The sequence below is a fragment of the Lindgomyces ingoldianus genome (assembly GCF_010093535.1).
Source record: "Lindgomyces ingoldianus strain ATCC 200398 unplaced genomic scaffold BDR25scaffold_6, whole genome shotgun sequence".
NCBI classification, from domain to species: domain Eukaryota; kingdom Fungi; phylum Ascomycota; class Dothideomycetes; order Pleosporales; family Lindgomycetaceae; genus Lindgomyces; species Lindgomyces ingoldianus.
In genome coordinates, this window is record NW_022985167.1 from 113651 (window position 1) to 130168 (window position 16518).

General features: G+C 53.3%; 8 protein-coding genes across 8 annotated transcripts; 3 read left to right on the forward strand and 5 right to left on the reverse strand.

The window, feature by feature from the left end:
- Positions 1–1217: 1217 nt before the first annotated feature.
- Positions 1218–3575, reverse strand: BDR25DRAFT_279790 (uncharacterized protein; the record flags this gene model as incomplete). Its single annotated transcript, XM_033687776.1, has 3 exons — positions 3381–3575; positions 2024–3236; positions 1218–1876 (listed from the first exon to the last, which is right to left on the reverse strand). Exons 2-3 carry the CDS (start codon positions 3183–3185, stop codon positions 1218–1220), a joined length of 1821 nt encoding a protein of 606 aa, XP_033551330.1. The 5' UTR covers positions 3186–3236; positions 3381–3575.
- On the reverse strand, positions 3249–4676 carry BDR25DRAFT_351012 (uncharacterized protein; the record flags this gene model as incomplete). The annotated part of the gene is made up of 6 exons (XM_033694799.1): positions 3249–3390; positions 3415–3544; positions 3607–4094; positions 4127–4326; positions 4389–4596; positions 4648–4676. The coding sequence occupies 6 exons, from the start codon at positions 4674–4676 to the stop codon at positions 3249–3251; spliced, it is 1197 nt and encodes a 398-aa protein (XP_033551331.1).
- A 53-nt stretch (positions 4677–4729) lies between these two features.
- On the forward strand, positions 4730–7741 carry BDR25DRAFT_391642 (uncharacterized protein; the record flags this gene model as incomplete). The annotated part of the gene is made up of 18 exons (XM_033698163.1): positions 4730–4739; positions 4774–4819; positions 4848–5015; positions 5042–5192; positions 5245–5353; positions 5386–5489; positions 5516–5835; positions 5878–5999; positions 6034–6160; positions 6226–6476; positions 6505–6518; positions 6566–6777; positions 6811–6889; positions 6951–7065; positions 7101–7232; positions 7271–7428; positions 7532–7623; positions 7663–7741. The coding sequence occupies 18 exons, from the start codon at positions 4730–4732 to the stop codon at positions 7739–7741; spliced, it is 2289 nt and encodes a 762-aa protein (XP_033551332.1).
- A 228-nt stretch (positions 7742–7969) lies between these two features.
- Positions 7970–8462, reverse strand: BDR25DRAFT_109212 (uncharacterized protein). Its single transcript, XM_033683548.1, has one exon. The coding sequence runs from the start codon at positions 8374–8376 to the stop codon at positions 8056–8058; it is 321 nt and encodes a 106-aa protein (XP_033551333.1). The 5' UTR covers positions 8377–8462; the 3' UTR covers positions 7970–8055.
- Positions 8117–11255, reverse strand: BDR25DRAFT_331950 (Pkinase-domain-containing protein). The gene is made up of 4 exons (XM_033692694.1): positions 10950–11255; positions 10868–10898; positions 10496–10812; positions 8117–10446 (listed from the first exon to the last, which is right to left on the reverse strand). Exons 1-4 carry the CDS (start codon positions 11014–11016, stop codon positions 8549–8551), a joined length of 2313 nt encoding a protein of 770 aa, XP_033551334.1. The 5' UTR covers positions 11017–11255; the 3' UTR covers positions 8117–8548.
- On the forward strand, positions 11042–12261 carry BDR25DRAFT_351015 (uncharacterized protein; the record flags this gene model as incomplete). The annotated part of the gene is made up of 7 exons (XM_033694800.1): positions 11042–11292; positions 11335–11370; positions 11428–11564; positions 11622–11946; positions 11989–12016; positions 12054–12123; positions 12152–12261. The coding sequence occupies 7 exons, from the start codon at positions 11042–11044 to the stop codon at positions 12259–12261; spliced, it is 957 nt and encodes a 318-aa protein (XP_033551335.1).
- A 24-nt stretch (positions 12262–12285) lies between these two features.
- Positions 12286–13010, forward strand: BDR25DRAFT_351016 (uncharacterized protein; the record flags this gene model as incomplete). The annotated part of the gene is made up of 5 exons (XM_033694801.1): positions 12286–12335; positions 12405–12483; positions 12540–12629; positions 12665–12774; positions 12860–13010. 5 exons carry the CDS (start codon positions 12286–12288, stop codon positions 13008–13010), a joined length of 480 nt encoding a protein of 159 aa, XP_033551336.1.
- Positions 13011–13039: 29 nt separating this feature from the next.
- Positions 13040–16294, reverse strand: BDR25DRAFT_254681 (uncharacterized protein). Its single transcript, XM_033686312.1, has one exon. The coding sequence runs from the start codon at positions 16014–16016 to the stop codon at positions 13290–13292; it is 2727 nt and encodes a 908-aa protein (XP_033551337.1). The 5' UTR covers positions 16017–16294; the 3' UTR covers positions 13040–13289.
- Positions 16295–16518: the final 224 nt, after the last annotated feature.

The window sequence follows — 16518 nt, forward strand, 5'->3', positions numbered from 1 at the left end:
ATGTATCCGTTCATCACAGTAAGTAATCAACGCTACGCAACACAATGCACTGCACCACGGAATCACCATAAGAATAAGAAGACATTCCATTCCCTCATACCATGCCGTAGGTACACACACACCTCCCGACTGTCCACCTCCCCATCGCTATCATGGTATCCACGCGAAAGACCAAATACTTGCGAGCAGCAGCATATATGGTCCAAGCCATCTCATCCCCCACCCGTGAATCTCTCCATCAATTCCATATCATCCTTACCAAAGAACCTCACACTTCCAAACACAGACAAGAAAATATCGAAAATTCAGGGTAATCTTTCTCAAGCAACTATACAATATCGGTCTCCATGATCTCCTTTCTCATAGACGACTCTAGATAGCTTCTAGAGCGCGGCTACACCCAGACCAGACCAGCTTAAGTCATAAACACCAGTCCAAGTCCAAGACCGTGGAAGCGATCTGCTGTGGAAAGATAAGTGAAAGTAAAGAAGAAATGGATAAGTCCAGATGGATAGCAGGCAGCACGCAATATAATATACAGGGGTGTATAGAGTGAAAAAAAAAAAAGATTCGACCCCAAAACCTGACAGGTGGATATACGAACGACTGGGTAGGTGGAGTGTGGTAGGGATATCATATCGAGAAAGGTGAAGGCTGCGCTTTTGGAATCCACACTTTCCTATGAGAGTATGAGCCCCCTAAAATCGAAAAGAATCTAAGGCCCCCATCTATCTTATAACGAAGATAGACGAAGGTGATAAGACAACAATATCGTCACCGCCACTGTCGGGGGAAAAAATCGCAAAGCTAAAAAGCAGTCAGAAATATTCCACTCCTAGCACGCCACGCCCCCAGATGAGATATCCCAACCCGCTCATGTCAAGAGAAAAATCCACTGATCCACTATGTCCCAGCGCACCTCGCTTTTCAGCAATCATTGAGAAAGTCGCTATCGTGTACTGGACTTTCTCGTCACGGGAAACGCCAATTGACCCCCGTCCGCTGTGATATAGTGGTGTAAAAATAAGAAGGGTCCATGGCTCAACGTGATAAGCATTAGTGCATGTCCTCGATGTAGAAACTCCGTTTTCGTTCCCTGCTCGTGTAGTGGTACAAAACCTCGAAAGCGCACGCTGTTGATATTGCTGAATAAGAATACACGGTATCTATTGTTGCTTGGATGCCGTAATTGTGCACAGTTTGGCGTGTGTTCCAGGCTAATGGCCTTGTTGAGTCGCAGCTTGCTGTTGCTGTTGCTGTTGCTGTTGCTGTTGCTGTTGCTGTTGCTGATGTTGCTGAGCAAGTTGGGCGCGAAGAGTGGTCACTTCGTCCTGCAGCGAGGCCATCTTCTGCTCGTGTTCTTCCTTCATTCGTGCCATGCGGCCCTCAACTTCACGCACATAGGAATAGATGTCGATATCCCGACCTCCAATGACTTCGCGCATGCTGCCCACGCTGCTGGCGCCGTGACTTGACATGCTTCCAGGTTGGGAAGCGGTTCCTGGGCCGGGCATCTGTTGGTGCTGGAGCATGCTGGGTCCGCTTCCTTTTCCGCCCTGCGAGCCTTGGCGGGCACCTGTCATAGGGTGGAGACTTGGCAAGGGTAAAGCTGGCAACTGCGGGCCGCTTGAGCCGTGCGGAGGAGCCATGCCCATTGGCGACCCGCCGCGTCCAGCGCCACCAGCAAAGTTCTGGTGATGCAATTGCTGCGACATGTTCGGTGAGCGGGCGCCTGGAAGGCTGCCTTGCGGTGCACCAAGTCGATGGTGCTCGGTCTGGCCTGGGGATAGGGGCTTCGGACTCTCGGTCATTCCGCCCTGCCCAAATACGTTGGCCTGGTTGGCGTTGTAGTGGATCGACGAAAGACTTGACGGAGCTACTTTTGGCGAGATGTTAGTTGTCTGATCGCGCGAAGGTCCACTAGATCCAGCAGGTGAATACAGTGGCCGAATGTTGTTGTGGCTCAGTGGTGATCTACTGGCAGCAATGGGTGGGTAGGTACTGGAGTGATGTTGATACGGACCTTGCGTAGAGTTTCCGGTATTTTGCCTCTTACGCGCTGGCTCACTCACACGCCGATGTCCCTCGCCATCTTCGTCATCTTCCATCCTAGCGTCTCCATCGTGGTCTTCATGGTAAACGACGCCATCCATGCCATCCTCACCCTTAGCATCAGCCATATCATCGTCAAGCCCGAAACTTGACCGTCGACCAGCACAGCCACCCTGGCCTTTGTTGTGGCGGGCCAAGGCGTCGCCGCGCGCAAATCGGCGGCCGCATTTGGGACAGGTGTGTGGTCGCTCGCCAGTGTGAAGTTTCGTGTGGCGTTTCAAATCATGCAGACGGCGGAAGCGGGCTTGGCACGTGGGACATTCATATGGCTTCTCCTGGCTGTGCGTCAAGAGATGGCTCTTGAGATTGTGATGTCGCGTAAAGTCGGTCGAGCAGTAGGGACATTTGTGGCGCTTGGTTGAGGGCGACTTGGGACTGTTCTGCCCGTATCCGGGGAGACTCATCTGGCGCGATGGAGCACGAGGGTCGAGGTCTGGAGCCAATGGGCCGGGGAAGGTAAATGCGCGGTTGCTAGGCGCGTCACCTGGATTTGGAGCAATGGGTTGATGGTGGTGTGGCGGAGGCAGGCCATCTTGAGTCGGAGGGTTGCCCATCGTCATTGTCATCGGTCCGGCGGTGGCCTCGGTGGCAGTTGCGGTCGGGGCGGTGGTAGAGTCAGCGGAGCCAAAGCTAGAAAGACTCACGGGACTTGTTTGCATGTTGTCCCCGGTGACTTGCTCAGGAATCACGATGGACTTGGCCGCCTTTTCAAGCGGTGCGCTCATTTGCGCGGGCTCTGGGGGCGCGTCCTTGGGTCGGCTCATTACGGACGGCGCGGTGCCAATGAGGCTCTGGACGATTGCGAGTGCTGGATTAGGACTAGTCTGTCGAGACTTCTCTTGCTCTCTCAGACGGCGCTCGTCGGCCATAGCAGTCGCGCCCGTCAGCGGTTGAGGAGAGTGCCCCGGCGAGAGACCGCGCGGAGACTTGGTGAGATGCGTGCCAAACGTTGCTGCTGAGTTCGAGTTGCGGCTGGCGGCGTTGACGCCTATTGAGTTGGGAGTGGACGGCCTGTTGGGCGCGGTGAAAGGGCCAGAGTGCGTGGGCGTGATCGCTCGAGTTGATGCGGCCATCAGAGGGTTGGGTGTATGTTTTTAGATGTAGATTGTAGGTATTGAATGATCCTTGCATCCATGTCAGTGTTCTGTACATTCACTCAAATGGCTTGCTTGACGCCATCGCAATGTTCGCGACGACGTGCATTTCAACGCCAATGTTAGAACCAAAGTGATTGGCGATGGAGTGCGGCGCGCATTGCTCTCACGCACCTTTGTTATGCTACAGAGTCGTCGCTGGACGCACTGTTGTGCAAAAGCCGCCCTCAGAACAGCTATCAATTCGAGCTCATGGCAGCCGTCGCCGCCAGTGCTTCTCCTGATAGTCTCGATGGTTGCTTGAAGAGTGCAATGGGCTCGCGCTTCTTGATGCGCTTCTCAGAGGCCGGGTGGTGGACAAGGGGGAGGGGGGGGGGGGGAAAGAGCAAGAGTGCGGCACCCTCTGCGCTCGAGGACAAGTGAGGCTGTGAGCTGAGGTGGGCAAATTGACGGCGGTGCGGCGTGGCGGAAGCAGTAGGCGGTGGCGGATCTAGAAATGCTACCGTGGAAGAGGGTTGAACAGCGATGAACGTGGTACGTGCTATCTCTGCTGCGATGGGCGTTGGGACGGGCAGCGGGTGAGTGCGTGCGTGAGGATGTGTGTGTGGAGAGAAGTGTGGTGGTGCTGGGCTGCGCAGTGGTCGCTGGGCTCGAAAGGCTGGTGGTGCCGATGACGAGGTCGGCTGGGACGCTGTGGCTGGATGCCGCGGGCTAGCGACGATTGCTGGGGCGCACCAGGGCTCCGAACCAGAAGCAACCAGAAGCACAGGTTGTCTTCCTTGCTGCCGCAATGGCCGACTCAAAGGGGCACTGATGGACGCGTTGGGAACTCCTGAAACCGCAAAACCGCCGACGAGCACTGTGAGAGCGGGCAGACAGGACAGGACGCTGAGGCAAACGAGTGGCAGTGGACGGCAGACACAGAACAGACAGTGGGCAGCCTCACGCCGCTGCGAGGGTGGATGGCAAGGATGGTTCGTCTCGGGCGAATAACCATGGGCTGAGCGACGCAATGCGCAACAGCCTGCCGAAGAGTGCCAGGCCAGCCGCGGGCTGTGCAGACGCGCTCGCTCAGCAACAGCTCCAAAGGGCGGGGACCAGCGTCCTCTGGCCACTCACACTGTCCCCTGGGATTCATCCCGAAAAGCTCCCTGGCCTGCTCAAAGAAAACAGACACAATACGAACGCCACAGTGGCCGCGTTGCACCACCCCAGCTGCCTGACTAAGAAGTGAGTGTCAAGCGTCGCACGCAGGATAGGAGAACCAGGACGGCGTCTAAAGAGCGCAGTGATGGCTCGGCAGTGGAGGATTTCAGCTGTCAGTGACGTGAAAAGCAACGCGGGAGGAAATGAATTCCCCCAGAGACGCGCAGAGCTACAACTTGCCGACCTGACGACGCCCGGATCCGAGTGGTGGCAGAGCTCCATGGCGCTGCGCCACCAGGCGTAGAATCTTGCTCTCCCCTCCATCCTCACTAACCTATCATCGGCCAAGCAGCTGCCGCCTCTCCCATCACCGCAGGATGGCCGAAAGTAGCCAACTGCCCAGAGCCAACCTGCCTTTAAGAGGACAGCGTCGACAGCAGGATTGACCGTTGCTCAAACAGCCTGATGTCGGCCTTCAATACCTCACCAATCCAGACACCTCCCGCCGCGATCGCATGCTGTGGCTAATATCAGCTCCTTCAAGCCACAGCTATCTCCACCATTCAGGGCTCCATCTTGCAGTATCTCTCAGCATTCACCGGACGCGGACAATCACCACGCTCCCATTATTGTCTTCTCCCTTGCTACTTGGGTGCCACTCAGGTCGGCCTGCGCGAGACGGCCTCAAGTCATCCGGACGTACATGCTACCGTGCCATACGCCAAACCAGCCACTGAGCTCCATCAACGCCTCACCTCTTACAAACCTGCTCCCTTGTCTCACCCCCCAGCCCATCCTTCATCAGCCACCGCAACTCTTACCATTTATCCTGTGCCTGTGGTGATTGCCATGTGCTGCCAACGTTGATGTTCCGGCACCACTTTCCACAAAGGCACTCGCGTTCACACTCAAGTTTGCAGTGCGATCGCCAGGAACATCCACGGCATCCGATACCGCTACTTGTTCGGCGGCAAACCGAGAAGGCTTGCAGAAACGGTATCGTGATCGTGATGCATCACTCTCGCATTCCCAGCGCCTCTCATTTTTCTTTTTCCATCATCTAAACACCCAGCCGACCCCTTGGCCCACGTTTCCAAAGGCCTCCTGCCCCAGATTCCCTCGAAATCACCCACAGAAGTGTGCTAAATATAGCCGCGTTCGAGGCACCATTACGCAAAGACCACCCATCCTTTTCTCTCATAGTGTCGGATAACATCCCCGCAAAAGTGTGGTCGAATACGGTTCGGGAGCAATATCAAGCCACACGCGTGACGCCTCACCTTGCAGCTGCATGTGAGCGGGTTGAGAACGTCGAACGATACCTCGACTACGCAGACATCCGCTTACTGTTGCGGCCGACAGGCCTCCCATGTCAGACAGGTAAAATATTCTCTCACACCCGTTTTGCAATCTGTCTTCCATTTTCACGAAAGCGCTCAACAGATCTCGTCATCGACGCGAAACTGTTCCTGAAAACGACGCCGTCTCTATCTTAGAAGCATCACCGGGTCCTGATATCTGGTAGCTGTCTATTCTGGATAATCGGCCCCAGAACACTGCAGAAAGATATTGCGAAGTCTCCAAACTCTGGGGTCCTATTTGTTATTTTGATGGGTCCACGTGTCTTTGGATCGGGTGTAGCAATATGTGGCGCCTCATATATATACTAATGCTTGCACAGTTCTCGAACAACAATATCAGCGACCTCAACAAAGACTATCAACAACGTTGCAGATGTCGGAGGAGATTTCTGGAACAGGGCTGGAGACCGAGCAACGAATTCTTGATATCAGCAGCAGTGCCTTGGTGTGGCACTTACTATCTAGGTATGTGGCGCATCCATCTGAATGCGTGACCTTTTCTTTGGATCCAGTTTGCGCGACCCAGCTCTCCTGTTCCTTGACAGAGCTCTACTTTACTTCCTCACTGTTCCTGCTCGATTCGGCTATCTGTCCGTTCTTCGCCTCGCCCCAGGTCTATGGTTCTCCCGCCGTGGCACTAGATGGCCAATGGCGCCTCCCTGTTCTCCACTTCAGTCCGACACGAAAGGCAAAGCAATATTTCCCCCTGCTCGTGGGTTGAGAGCAGTGTGGCCAAACAATTTGAAGACTAAGGCATTCAACTGTTGAAGACGGAAGACGTGCCCCATGAGCTTCCAGATTGGAGGTCTAGACTCTCCTCCCTGTCATCAAACATCTCTCTCCTCCACCTAGGGCAATTTCCCATCATTTAAGGCCTCTGGTGTAATCTTTACGGTCAATGAAGTCAGAGTATCATCAGTGGCTGTGGCTGTTGCATTGATCGCGGCGTTTCACTTATATCGAGGCTTGGCAGGCACACCCGCCTCTCCGTCATTTCCGCCACTAGACACTGCGGCTGCGATGTTGGAACCGTGGGTGAGATTAACGAGAATATCGTGGCGATGGTGAGGACACTTTGGGTTATCAGTGGATTCTAGCGCTTCCTTTCAGCCTGATGGATTTCTATGCGGCTCATCTATTGGCTCGCCGCTGTTAAGGATCTCGAATGCATGCTTCGTGGGATTCTCTCGGGCGTTGCTAGACACTCCCACATGGATGTTGTGGTTTATTTATGTAGGGATCATGTACAACCCTTCTCTACGATGGAGAAATTGGGGGTATTCCACAATCCCAGCTACATATCACCCGCGGCCCTCCCAAAGCAAGTATACCTAATGATTCGTCATTACTAGGTCTTCCACATAGCGAAGCCTCTTATTTTCTTGAGAAGGAGCATTATTTCAACTTTCAAAGACTGCGCTCCAAACTTTTGGGCATAAATCAATCATAGTACTTCCTCTTCCTGTTTCACCCAAGAATCAATCACTAAATCTCGATTGCATGCGACATATTCGCGCACGTTGCCCATCTTTTAAAAAACCAACTCCGGGTGACAAGATGGATTCTCCAGTCTCAACATTCTAAATATCGCTCGTCCCCAAGCCTGTCTGTTGATGTTGGGGTTCTTTCGCAATTTCCATCCCAATCCACCGGCCCTCCTGCCAGAACTCACCTTTCATTCATCATCGCAGCTCACTCCTAATCCTAATCCCCGCGTTCACACCTCTAGAAGTAGCAAGCAGGTAACTAGCTAACTAGGGCCTATAAGGATGAAGACATCATACAATTAAACCTACCTTTTTACTTGCAGGGATATAGAGATTAGGAGCATTGCTACATAGACTTCTATCTCCCTTTCCATTTGCAAAACTGAAAGCGTGCCATGCATGCATGAGTAAATATGGCACGATGTCGACATAACCCTAATTCACATTCAGATTCACACCTAGACGTACATCGACACCCAATATGCATACAACAGTTGAGAATCCCACAACCCTTCAAGCATCCGCCACGAACCGAGCCTAAAATCCTCGAAGACAGCTATACTGTAAGGGTTGTGCTGTTATTTCGCTGCCCGTACACTCCTTCATATCGATGCTTCTTGTACTACCTACCTCTCTTCTACTAACATTAAGACACATCCTCGAATCATCTCCATCATAGCCTTCGCTTCTAGCTATCCGTCCCTTATATTCAAGCAATATCAGCCAACGCGTAGCTTCCATCCACCAGAACTGCAGACAGACTACGCACGGAAGTTTTGTTTCAATAAGAATAGTCTGGAGTATTACGAGTCTACTCATATTCTTCCCGGCATCCATAGCGGCTCTGCCTCAGTATCAGTTGCCATACACCCATGCTTTAAGATGTCGATATCGATACCGGGAAAAACAGAGAAAACCAGACATGAGCGCGTGCGCAGCATACAGTACACAGCAGAAAACAAAGGAAATTGAAAGCACAAAGGGAATCCTTACGGGCGCGGGAAGGAAGCGCCTGCCCTGCCGTGAAAACGCCATGTATGCATGCAGGCGCGCGCGGAACCCGGACGCAGACGCAAATGCATCCTCTTCCATGAAAACAGAAAAACAGACAGACACCATGCCATAACGCAGAGGAAGTATGCCATGCCATGCCATTCCGAAACCCCATAGCTCCATCCGGAAATCGTAATCGATCGACTGACTGCCAGCCAGTTCATGCACGTAGATAGCTCGGACCGTAAGTCGTGTGGCCCATTTCCATCTACATTTCCCTTCTCACCATCATCAATTTCCCTTCATGTCGTATAAGCCCCTCTCTTCGAACTACCAGCTGTTAATAACAATCTTCTTAATCATCAGCCGGCTCAACCCGAACCAGCACCTCCTCGAGAAAGCCTTCAAGGAAGCCGGCAACTTCCCCACCCATGCCGACCTCACCCTTCATATCCCACTGATCAAGTTCCTTAAATCGGCCAACGAGCTCGGCGACAAGTCTCTTGACATGATCGTGGCACTCCTGGCGCGATTTCCGGCGATCGAAGTACTGAGGATCACGAAGGGCCTTTTGATTCTCCTCACGGTTCTTTAGGTTGAAGTTATAGGTGCGGCGGGCCACTGCTGCTTCGAGAGCTGGGACGACTACACCTGTCAGGGCAGTGATTTCAGCAGGTGGAGTGGGTGAGCCTGGCGTGGTGGCCTTTGTTCGACCAAAGGAGCCACGAGAGATTGGCGTGGACTTGTTCGTAGCATTATTGCGAGAACTAGTTGAAGGGGAGTCTTCATGCTTCCCCGTCCGTGACTCGAGAGCCCAGTCCCCGACGAAGGGTCCACCGAATGGGTCATTTGATGCTGACGAAGATCCGGGACGTGAGCGTGGCCCTACATGAATCCTGCCAGCAGACTTAGGGCTGAAAGGCGGAAGAGGGTGCTGGGGAGTAGTTAGGGGTGGCAGTGGCTGCTGACCAACAAGCTGCGGGAGCGGCTTCAGTACCTGAGAGGGCCTGGTTGGAAGCTCGATCGGAATCCGAAACTCAGCTAGCACCTTCGGAGGTGACACCTGAGAGTGCCTCGGGGCCTGTGCAGGACTCACCACCTGAGACTGCTTCGCAACAAATGGGCTGGTGTGAGAAGGCTCGTTAGTGGAGTTTCCTCTAAAGGGTGGTATTTCAGGGAGGCTCATCTGTGAGGAAGGAAGGACTGAAGCACGTGTTGGTGTAGGATTCCGCTGGGGGGTGATGTTCATGGATGCCATGTCATTTGCGATTTCTCGCTGGATATATTCGTCGTACTTGTGGGCAAGTGGCGTCTGTCGTCGCGGTTGCTGAGGGGTCTGCTTCGTCGGGGTTACAAGTCCACGGTTTGGGGGATGCGGTGAGAAGACTCCTGGCATAGGTGACTTGCGTGGGGTTTCCTGAGTAGGGATAGACAGCGGGGCAACGAATGGTGTTCCGTTTGCCTTCTCCGGTGATGGAGGAAGCGGAATCCTTGATGGTGCAGTTGGCGAAGGAGGTTGCAATCGAGCTAGGCGCTTCGTAGGAGATGGTGGTGGGCTCGTTGCTCGAACAGTATCCTCACATCCGATGTTGCTGTTCTCGATGCCGCTATGTCCTTGGACTGGTTTCCTCACTGGTGACACGTTGCGGGCGTTAGCTCCAGCATCATTCATAGGCTTGAGACCGAAAGCTCTACCGGGGCCTCCATTCACCGGGCGTACCGTGCCAAAGTCCCACAAGTCCTCATTCACTGGAGCCTTCTTTTGCGGTGTGAGCTCTTCAGAGTCATCCTCTAGGCTTGGATGCCTGAACTGGAAGTCCTGGTAACGGGTGATGAGCTCCTGGAGGCGAGCGGGCTTCCCAGCCTTGCGAATGAAGTTGGATTGAAGAAGCTGCTTTGCCGACGGGCGCTCACGAGGATCCTTCTTCAGGCACATGTGGACGAATTCCTTGAAATGAGACGAGAAGTTGCCTTCTAGCTCAGGCGATGGGTTCTTTGGGATCAGGAACAGCACTTTCATGGGATGGATATCCGCGTAAGGAGGCTCGCCTTTGGCTAGCTCGAGAGCAGTGATGCCGAGGGACCAAATGTCCGCTTTGTGGTCATAGCCTGATTGCTTGATGACCTCTGGTGCCATCCAGAATGGAGTGCCAACGAAGGTGTTCTTCTTTGTCATGGTTGCAGACAGTTGGCCAGAGACGCCAAAGTCAGCAAGCTTCACCTGACCATTCGCGCTGACGAGAATGTTGGCGGCTGTGATCTTGTTAATTTGAGGCTTGGGTTTCTAAGAGCCGCAACTTGCCTTTGATATCACGGTGGAGCTTGTTGTCATCATGCAGATAGCTCAGCCCCATCAAAAGCTCCTTGAGAATGACAGCAATTTCAGCCTCGTTCATTAGACCAGGCTTCATGAGGTCAGCGCAGCTTCCGCCAGAGCAGAATTCCATGACAATCCAGAGATCCGAGCCGTGGAGGTACGACCCATAGTACTTGGTCACATAGGGAGAGTTCATGCCAGACAAGATGGCGATCTCGGTAATGATGTCGTCAACCTCGTCCTCGGCATTTTCCACATCAATGACTTTGATGGCGACCAATTGACCGGTACGACGATCCATTCTGTCGCCTGTTAAGGTTGTGGTTCTGTGAGAAAAACTAGTAATTCAAGACATACCCTTTGTACACTTTGCCGAAGCTCCCACCGCCTATTTCGTGTTGTCAGTATCCATCACAAGTCCCTTGGGGTCAGCACCTACCAATGCATTGCTGCTTGGTGTAGAGCGTCTCCGGGTCTACAGACCCACTAACGATATCCGCAGACATGTTCGACTTGTGGACTGCACACACAATGTGGGATTATCTCGGCGCGACGCGGTGGAGTTGCGGGGAGCAGATTGTTTCAACCCACAGATGGGAAGTCGCAACTGGCCGTGAGAGAGGGGGAAAAGACCTGTTGACTCTACAACGAGCGAGAGTAGCGGTAAACCTCTTGATCAGACAAGTATTTGGTTTTGGTGGTGGGGGACTATGTGAACAAAGGGTGTGGCGAGTCTCGTGGCTGCTGTCCAGGGAGGTTAGTACCCCGAGGTCCACACTTGGGTAATGTTAGGAAGGATAGAACATACCCGCAACTCGGATGAGCTCTGATGAGCTCAGCTCAGCTCAGTTCGCTTCACCGTCGATAATAAAAATTATGATTGCGTGGAGGAGAGGCCCGTCGTGGGTTTGTTCGAGGCGGTACAATATTCTTCTTGCAGGCGTCAACGCAGGCGTCAATCCGAGGTGTTGTTGCGTAAACAAGAGTAGCGGTGTCCCATGCCAACCACACTCACAGAAAGCCAACCTCGTCGGCAGTATTACTCGGGTGAGGCGTGAGCAGATGGGAGAAGAAATGGCCGGGCGACTGATTGAATGAACGGGTTTGCCAGCTTGGGCACGGCCTGTTTACACTCCGTTGTCATGGATGGGCTGGCATGCGTGCCGGTGGGAGAAGATGACAGGGGCTTTGCGGGGAGCTCCTGCTCGACAACAACAACACCATCGCCACACTTCGTATCTGCATGATATCATTCCCGCACTCAATTGGAGAAAAACTATCCCATGCATTGGATCTCGAATGGCCACCAATGCCTGGGGTTGCACGAGCAACTTGCTGGAGAACTGGTGGTGTGGAGGGGGAAGCTTGGTTTCGGCTTTCCGCGCTGTTGCCGCCTCGATTCGTTCACAGCGAAACAGCTCACCAAGCTCGCCCACGTAGACTATGACTCAAGTTTCTGCACCGCTCATGCGAAAGAGGGGTTGCATTATGCCTTTACATGACTTGGTCGGGATAGTGCACTTCTCTCTGTTAAGTTGTTTAGGGCATGTTCGTGACTTCCTTCACTTCTTATATCTGCTATTTCTTTCGCAAAGACGACGCTCAACACAGATGTGAACTGTTTCTGATGGCACGCTCAAGCTCCATACCCGCTTCAAAATTCCAGAGAAGGAAAGGGGAAACTACAGGGACTTGAATGCTCGAAGAAAGAGTTGGGAGAATACATTCTTGCAAAATACTGCTCTCTTTAGGGGTTTGACCTACATCGCAAAATCATGTCATCTCTAGCAATGCAAACGACTCCCCTGTCCATTTATATCCCTGCGTGAACTCCCATATCTTAGCCTCCCCCTCCACTGCGAACTTAATCCCATGCCATTGTCACTATCTCAAGCGGAAAACCGCTGAACAACACGGTAGAGTCCGGCAAACTACGAGACGGTAGAACGCTTCTCCAATTACTCACCCAAGACGTCTTAACGTTATTTCAACACGAGCCTACTTAATACGGAAAATATGAAGGAGGAAGCCAGAAGGAGTCCAAATTCTGACAGAGGGGGATGAGGAAGTCACCCTGTTGGAGATCCTAGCAAGCCCTCAAGACACTGCCCACTGTTCTGTCAACCCGGCTAGAAAGCCTTGGGGCTTTCCTAGGACAAGCGAGCATTGTATGGAGAGAGTGGAGAGGGTACTCGAGACGTCAAGAGCAAAGTGAACCGTAACACAAAAGGGAAAGGCGCCGACTTCCGAGTTATTCCTGTACTGTAAGCTCATCTCAAGGTATTACAGCGCCTTCTACACTTCCGGCTTACCTGCCTGAAGTAACTTAAGTGCTGCAAATCACAACAGGAAGAAGGAAATGGAAAGCAGCTTCCAAGACCCTAGCAAGTCTCCACGTCACTCTTTCCTGTTCTGTACACCAACCGCAGTATTCATTCACACCTCTAGCACCTTCACGATAGTTATGCAGGCATGCATACGCGCCAAAGAGCAATCATAACAATAAAGAATGTTCTTTAAAACTACACCCCGGCCGAGAAAAAAAAGAGCTCATAGGAAAACCAGCAGTAGCAGTCATCCTTCAGACAGGGTATCCATATTCATTGGCCGTTAAGAAATGCTAAAGAATTCATTGAGATTTGAACCTTGGAAGGCATCATTGCCTTTATTGTGTAAGAGAAAAGACTTGAACACCCCATCAAATGCATTCATAATAAACAGATAGAAAACCCGACAGAGAGATTCATCCTCCACGCCTGCCATGCAATTTCAGCCAGCCTTAGAACTTCATTTTCCTGACCCTCTGTACTAGCCCCACATCCTCCTCACTCTCCTCCTCTACTGGAGCCGGCGTGTGGCGGGCCTTGGCTCTGTGGCCGCGGCGACGACGGTTGTGGCTGACATTGGAAGCCGAGTCATCTGGGCCAATATCTGATCTCAGATCCTCCAAGGCGTCTCCATCCAAGTCAGGGCGGTATGAGGCTGGTGTATCAGTGCGAACCTGGATGCCACCACTCATGGGACCGCGTCGAGCCTGCGCTTGGATAGATAAGGAGGAGCAACGCTCACGAAGCTGGCGGCGAAGAACCTCAGCGCAGTTATGAAGATGTTCAAATGAATCTTCCAATGCTTCCATGCCAAGGTAGATCTCCCGCTCAACCTCCGCAAGAACAGCGATTTCGGTCTCTTCGTCCATTTGAACTGGGGCTGGACCAGCCAGAAGGCGTGTCGATCCTGGTCGTGAGGCCGGATACGGAGCCGGAGACGGTCCTGGGCTGAATGGGGTGAATGGGCCTTGGCTGAACGGGGAGACAATCCGAGATGGGGTTGCGCCGGAGGGGTTTCGGGATACTGGTGGTGGTGAACTTAGGTTAGGAATATTTTCCGCTCCAGACCAAAGGAATCCGTCGAAGCGGCCAGAGATGAGAATCTCCCACTCTTGTTTCGTGACAGCAGAGAGGGTAGCGAGAATGTTGTGCATGTTCGGATTGCGCAGGAGATACATGACGACGACATGATCACGGGGACGGTTGGCAAGGCGGTAGAGGCGCTCTAAGGCAATAGCAGCTTTGGCAATGCTCGGTGGGGTGCCCCTCTCGACAACATGCTGAGGTTGAAAATTTCTAGAGGGAAGTGTCTTCATGCCATACAGAAGAGCGTAGAACAGCGGACGCTTGTCTGAGGGCAGGCGAGTGCACATTGCAAACTCAAGAGTTTCATCGTCAGCATCCTCTGGAGCGGCCTCTTGCTGATTAGAAAGCCATGATTGGACAGTGACTTTGGTCTTGCGAGACTGGTGGGCATAATGCTCGCGGTACTCCTCAGGAACGTCGTCATCAATGCGCTGGCAAGGCGCCTCGAGGTCGGGTATACCCAGAGTGTCGGTGGTAGTCTTATCGAAAGGAGGCCATACCGGCAAGTCACAGCGGCCAGAAACGAGTTCGAGAATCTCACCCCAATTGATTCCTGCTTCATCAGAGAACTCGGCTTCGTGTACGCACATGATGCAGGTACAATGCTCCGAGGCGATGTTCCGAGCAAAGACGTTCTCGAGGCGATCCAAAAGACGACGTGCAATGGACTTGTAGCCAGTAGCGACTGCAAGAGATCCGTTGTTGTTCAGGACAGTTGCGTAGTCATCGAGCAACTTACGGAACGGAGCAAAGAACTGGTTCACATCTTGAAACTGCGCTCCTGCCACTTGCGGCGACTGGTAAGTAGAGTAAGACATGATCGGTCGGTTGTCGATTACGGCGAATAGACTACGTGGGACAGGTCGTGGCAAGCCTCCGTTCTGCAATAAGTAATCCACGCGAGGCGGGTCTCCGAGAGCTGGCGGTGGTGGGGGTGGAGGAGGTGTCAAAGGCGAGTCGGAGTAGCTAGGGTCGATTGACTGAGTCCGTGAGACAGGATCAGTCAATATCTCGACTGTCGGTGGTCTGTCCTTCTGTGTGGACAGGACTGAGGGGAGGACTGAGTGTTGGGTAGGAGTGCGAGGAGAGGAATCAACAACAGAAGCTGGGGAAGTCTCTGAGTTTGTGGGTGAGGCCGCAGGCTGTCTCCGAAGGTTCTGGCGGTCCGGGGCTATCGAGGTCGCATCCGAATCGGTCGACTGCGTAACCTCTGAGGCTTCACGAGTAGTGGTTCTGGAGGCCGAGGTTGCTCTTCCTGGTGGACGTGCATTAGATGGACTTCCCAGTCGGGTTTGGGGTGGAGCCAGATGGGGGGACTTATCACTCTGGCGAACGGTGCTCGGCCGCGAGCTTGTAGTTGTCGACGTTAGGTCGGTCCCCTCTACTCGGGTGTCGTCTTCGCGGACACTTGACCGTGATGCAGTGAATCGTGGTTCTGAAGTGATCTTTGTCCCGCTATCAACACTGCGCCGGCCTCCCTCCATCTCCTTCTCCAAAGCTTCCGAGTTCTTCCGCCGCATGCTGTTCGCGCTTGCCGTCTTCCTTAAATCTGCAGCAGTGGTTGCCGTGAGAGGAGGGCTAGGTGGTGCCCTCGACGGCGACGGGACATTGTCATGTGATCCACTCTCCTTCTCTTTATCCAGCGACTCATCGCCAAGATCTGTGGGTTCTGGTGTGAACAGCGACTTCCTTCGCTCAGCGCCTTCCTCCCGTGAGTATATATTCTCTTTGCTGTACGTCTTCGAGAAGGTGGGATATGGCAGACTCGTCCTGGAGGCGGTCGGGGAGCCCAAAGAGGCGCGACGTTCCATCTCCGGCACAACTGCCATCCGGTTGGACGACCTCGAGGCGTGTGATGATGGTGTCTTGATGCGCTCTTTCGACGAGAGTTCGTTGAGTCGGTCGCGATCCCGATCGCCTTCCTTCGAGGCAGACAAGCTGCTCTTGCGCGAGGTTTTGGATGACTTGCTGCGCTTGTGTCGTTCGGGGTCCTTCTCGCGATCCTTCTCACGATCCTTGTCCTTGCTTCTCGGGCTGCTACGTTCTCGATCGGGGTCCTTCTTGCGGCGGCGGCCCTCGGAGGAGCTCAACATGTTTAACGATTCGAAGTGGAGAGACCGATGTCACTACACCAAGCCGGAACGGAACTCAGATTTCTCTGCGTGTCAACCTTGCACCAGCGCGGCTAGAGGGGTATGCGATTGGGCCTGTTTTCCATGTGCGGAGTTCTGTGCGCCTATCAACGGGGCAGGCCGCCATCCATGGCAGAACCTGTACGGAGCGGCTTGTGCGATGTGATATTCGGTGCTGTTGGGGTTGAACGGTGAGAGCAGGTTGATGGGCTGTCGTGGTGGTAATATGCAAGTGTTTCTGACGTGTTAAGGCTACGTGCATCTGCTGTCTGGAGATCTTGACAGGGAGTGCCACTTGCGGGCTAGCCTCTCTAGTCGGAAAGGCGGTGCACAGCTAGCTCCTGTCTGCGGCGACTGCGTCGTAAACACCTGCTATTCACGTAGGCAAACGCTTCACAGGTTCCAAATACCACTTGACTGCGCTTTCCAGCTCCCTCCCTCTTGCGCGAAGCGATAGCCGCCA

Bases quoted from the DNA above. Each gene is read 5' to 3' on its own strand.
- BDR25DRAFT_109212 (XM_033683548.1), bottom strand. From the start codon at position 8,376: ATGGAGCTATGGGGTTTCGGAATGGCATGGCATGGCATACTTCCTCTG.
- BDR25DRAFT_331950 (XM_033692694.1), bottom strand. From the start codon at position 11,016: ATGTCTGCGGATATCGTTAGTGGGTCTGTAGACCCGGAGACGCTCTAC. The intron at 10,813-10,867 runs GTATGTCTTGAA...AACAGGCGACAG, and splicing joins TTCGGCAAAGTGTACAAAGG to AATGGATCGTCGTACCGGTC. The intron at 10,447-10,495 runs GCAAGTTGCGGC...ACAAGATCACAG, and splicing joins GCTCCACCGTGATATCAAAG to CCGCCAACATTCTCGTCAGC.
- BDR25DRAFT_254681 (XM_033686312.1), bottom strand. From the start codon at position 16,016: ATGTTGAGCTCCTCCGAGGGCCGCCGCCGCAAGAAGGACCCCGATCGA.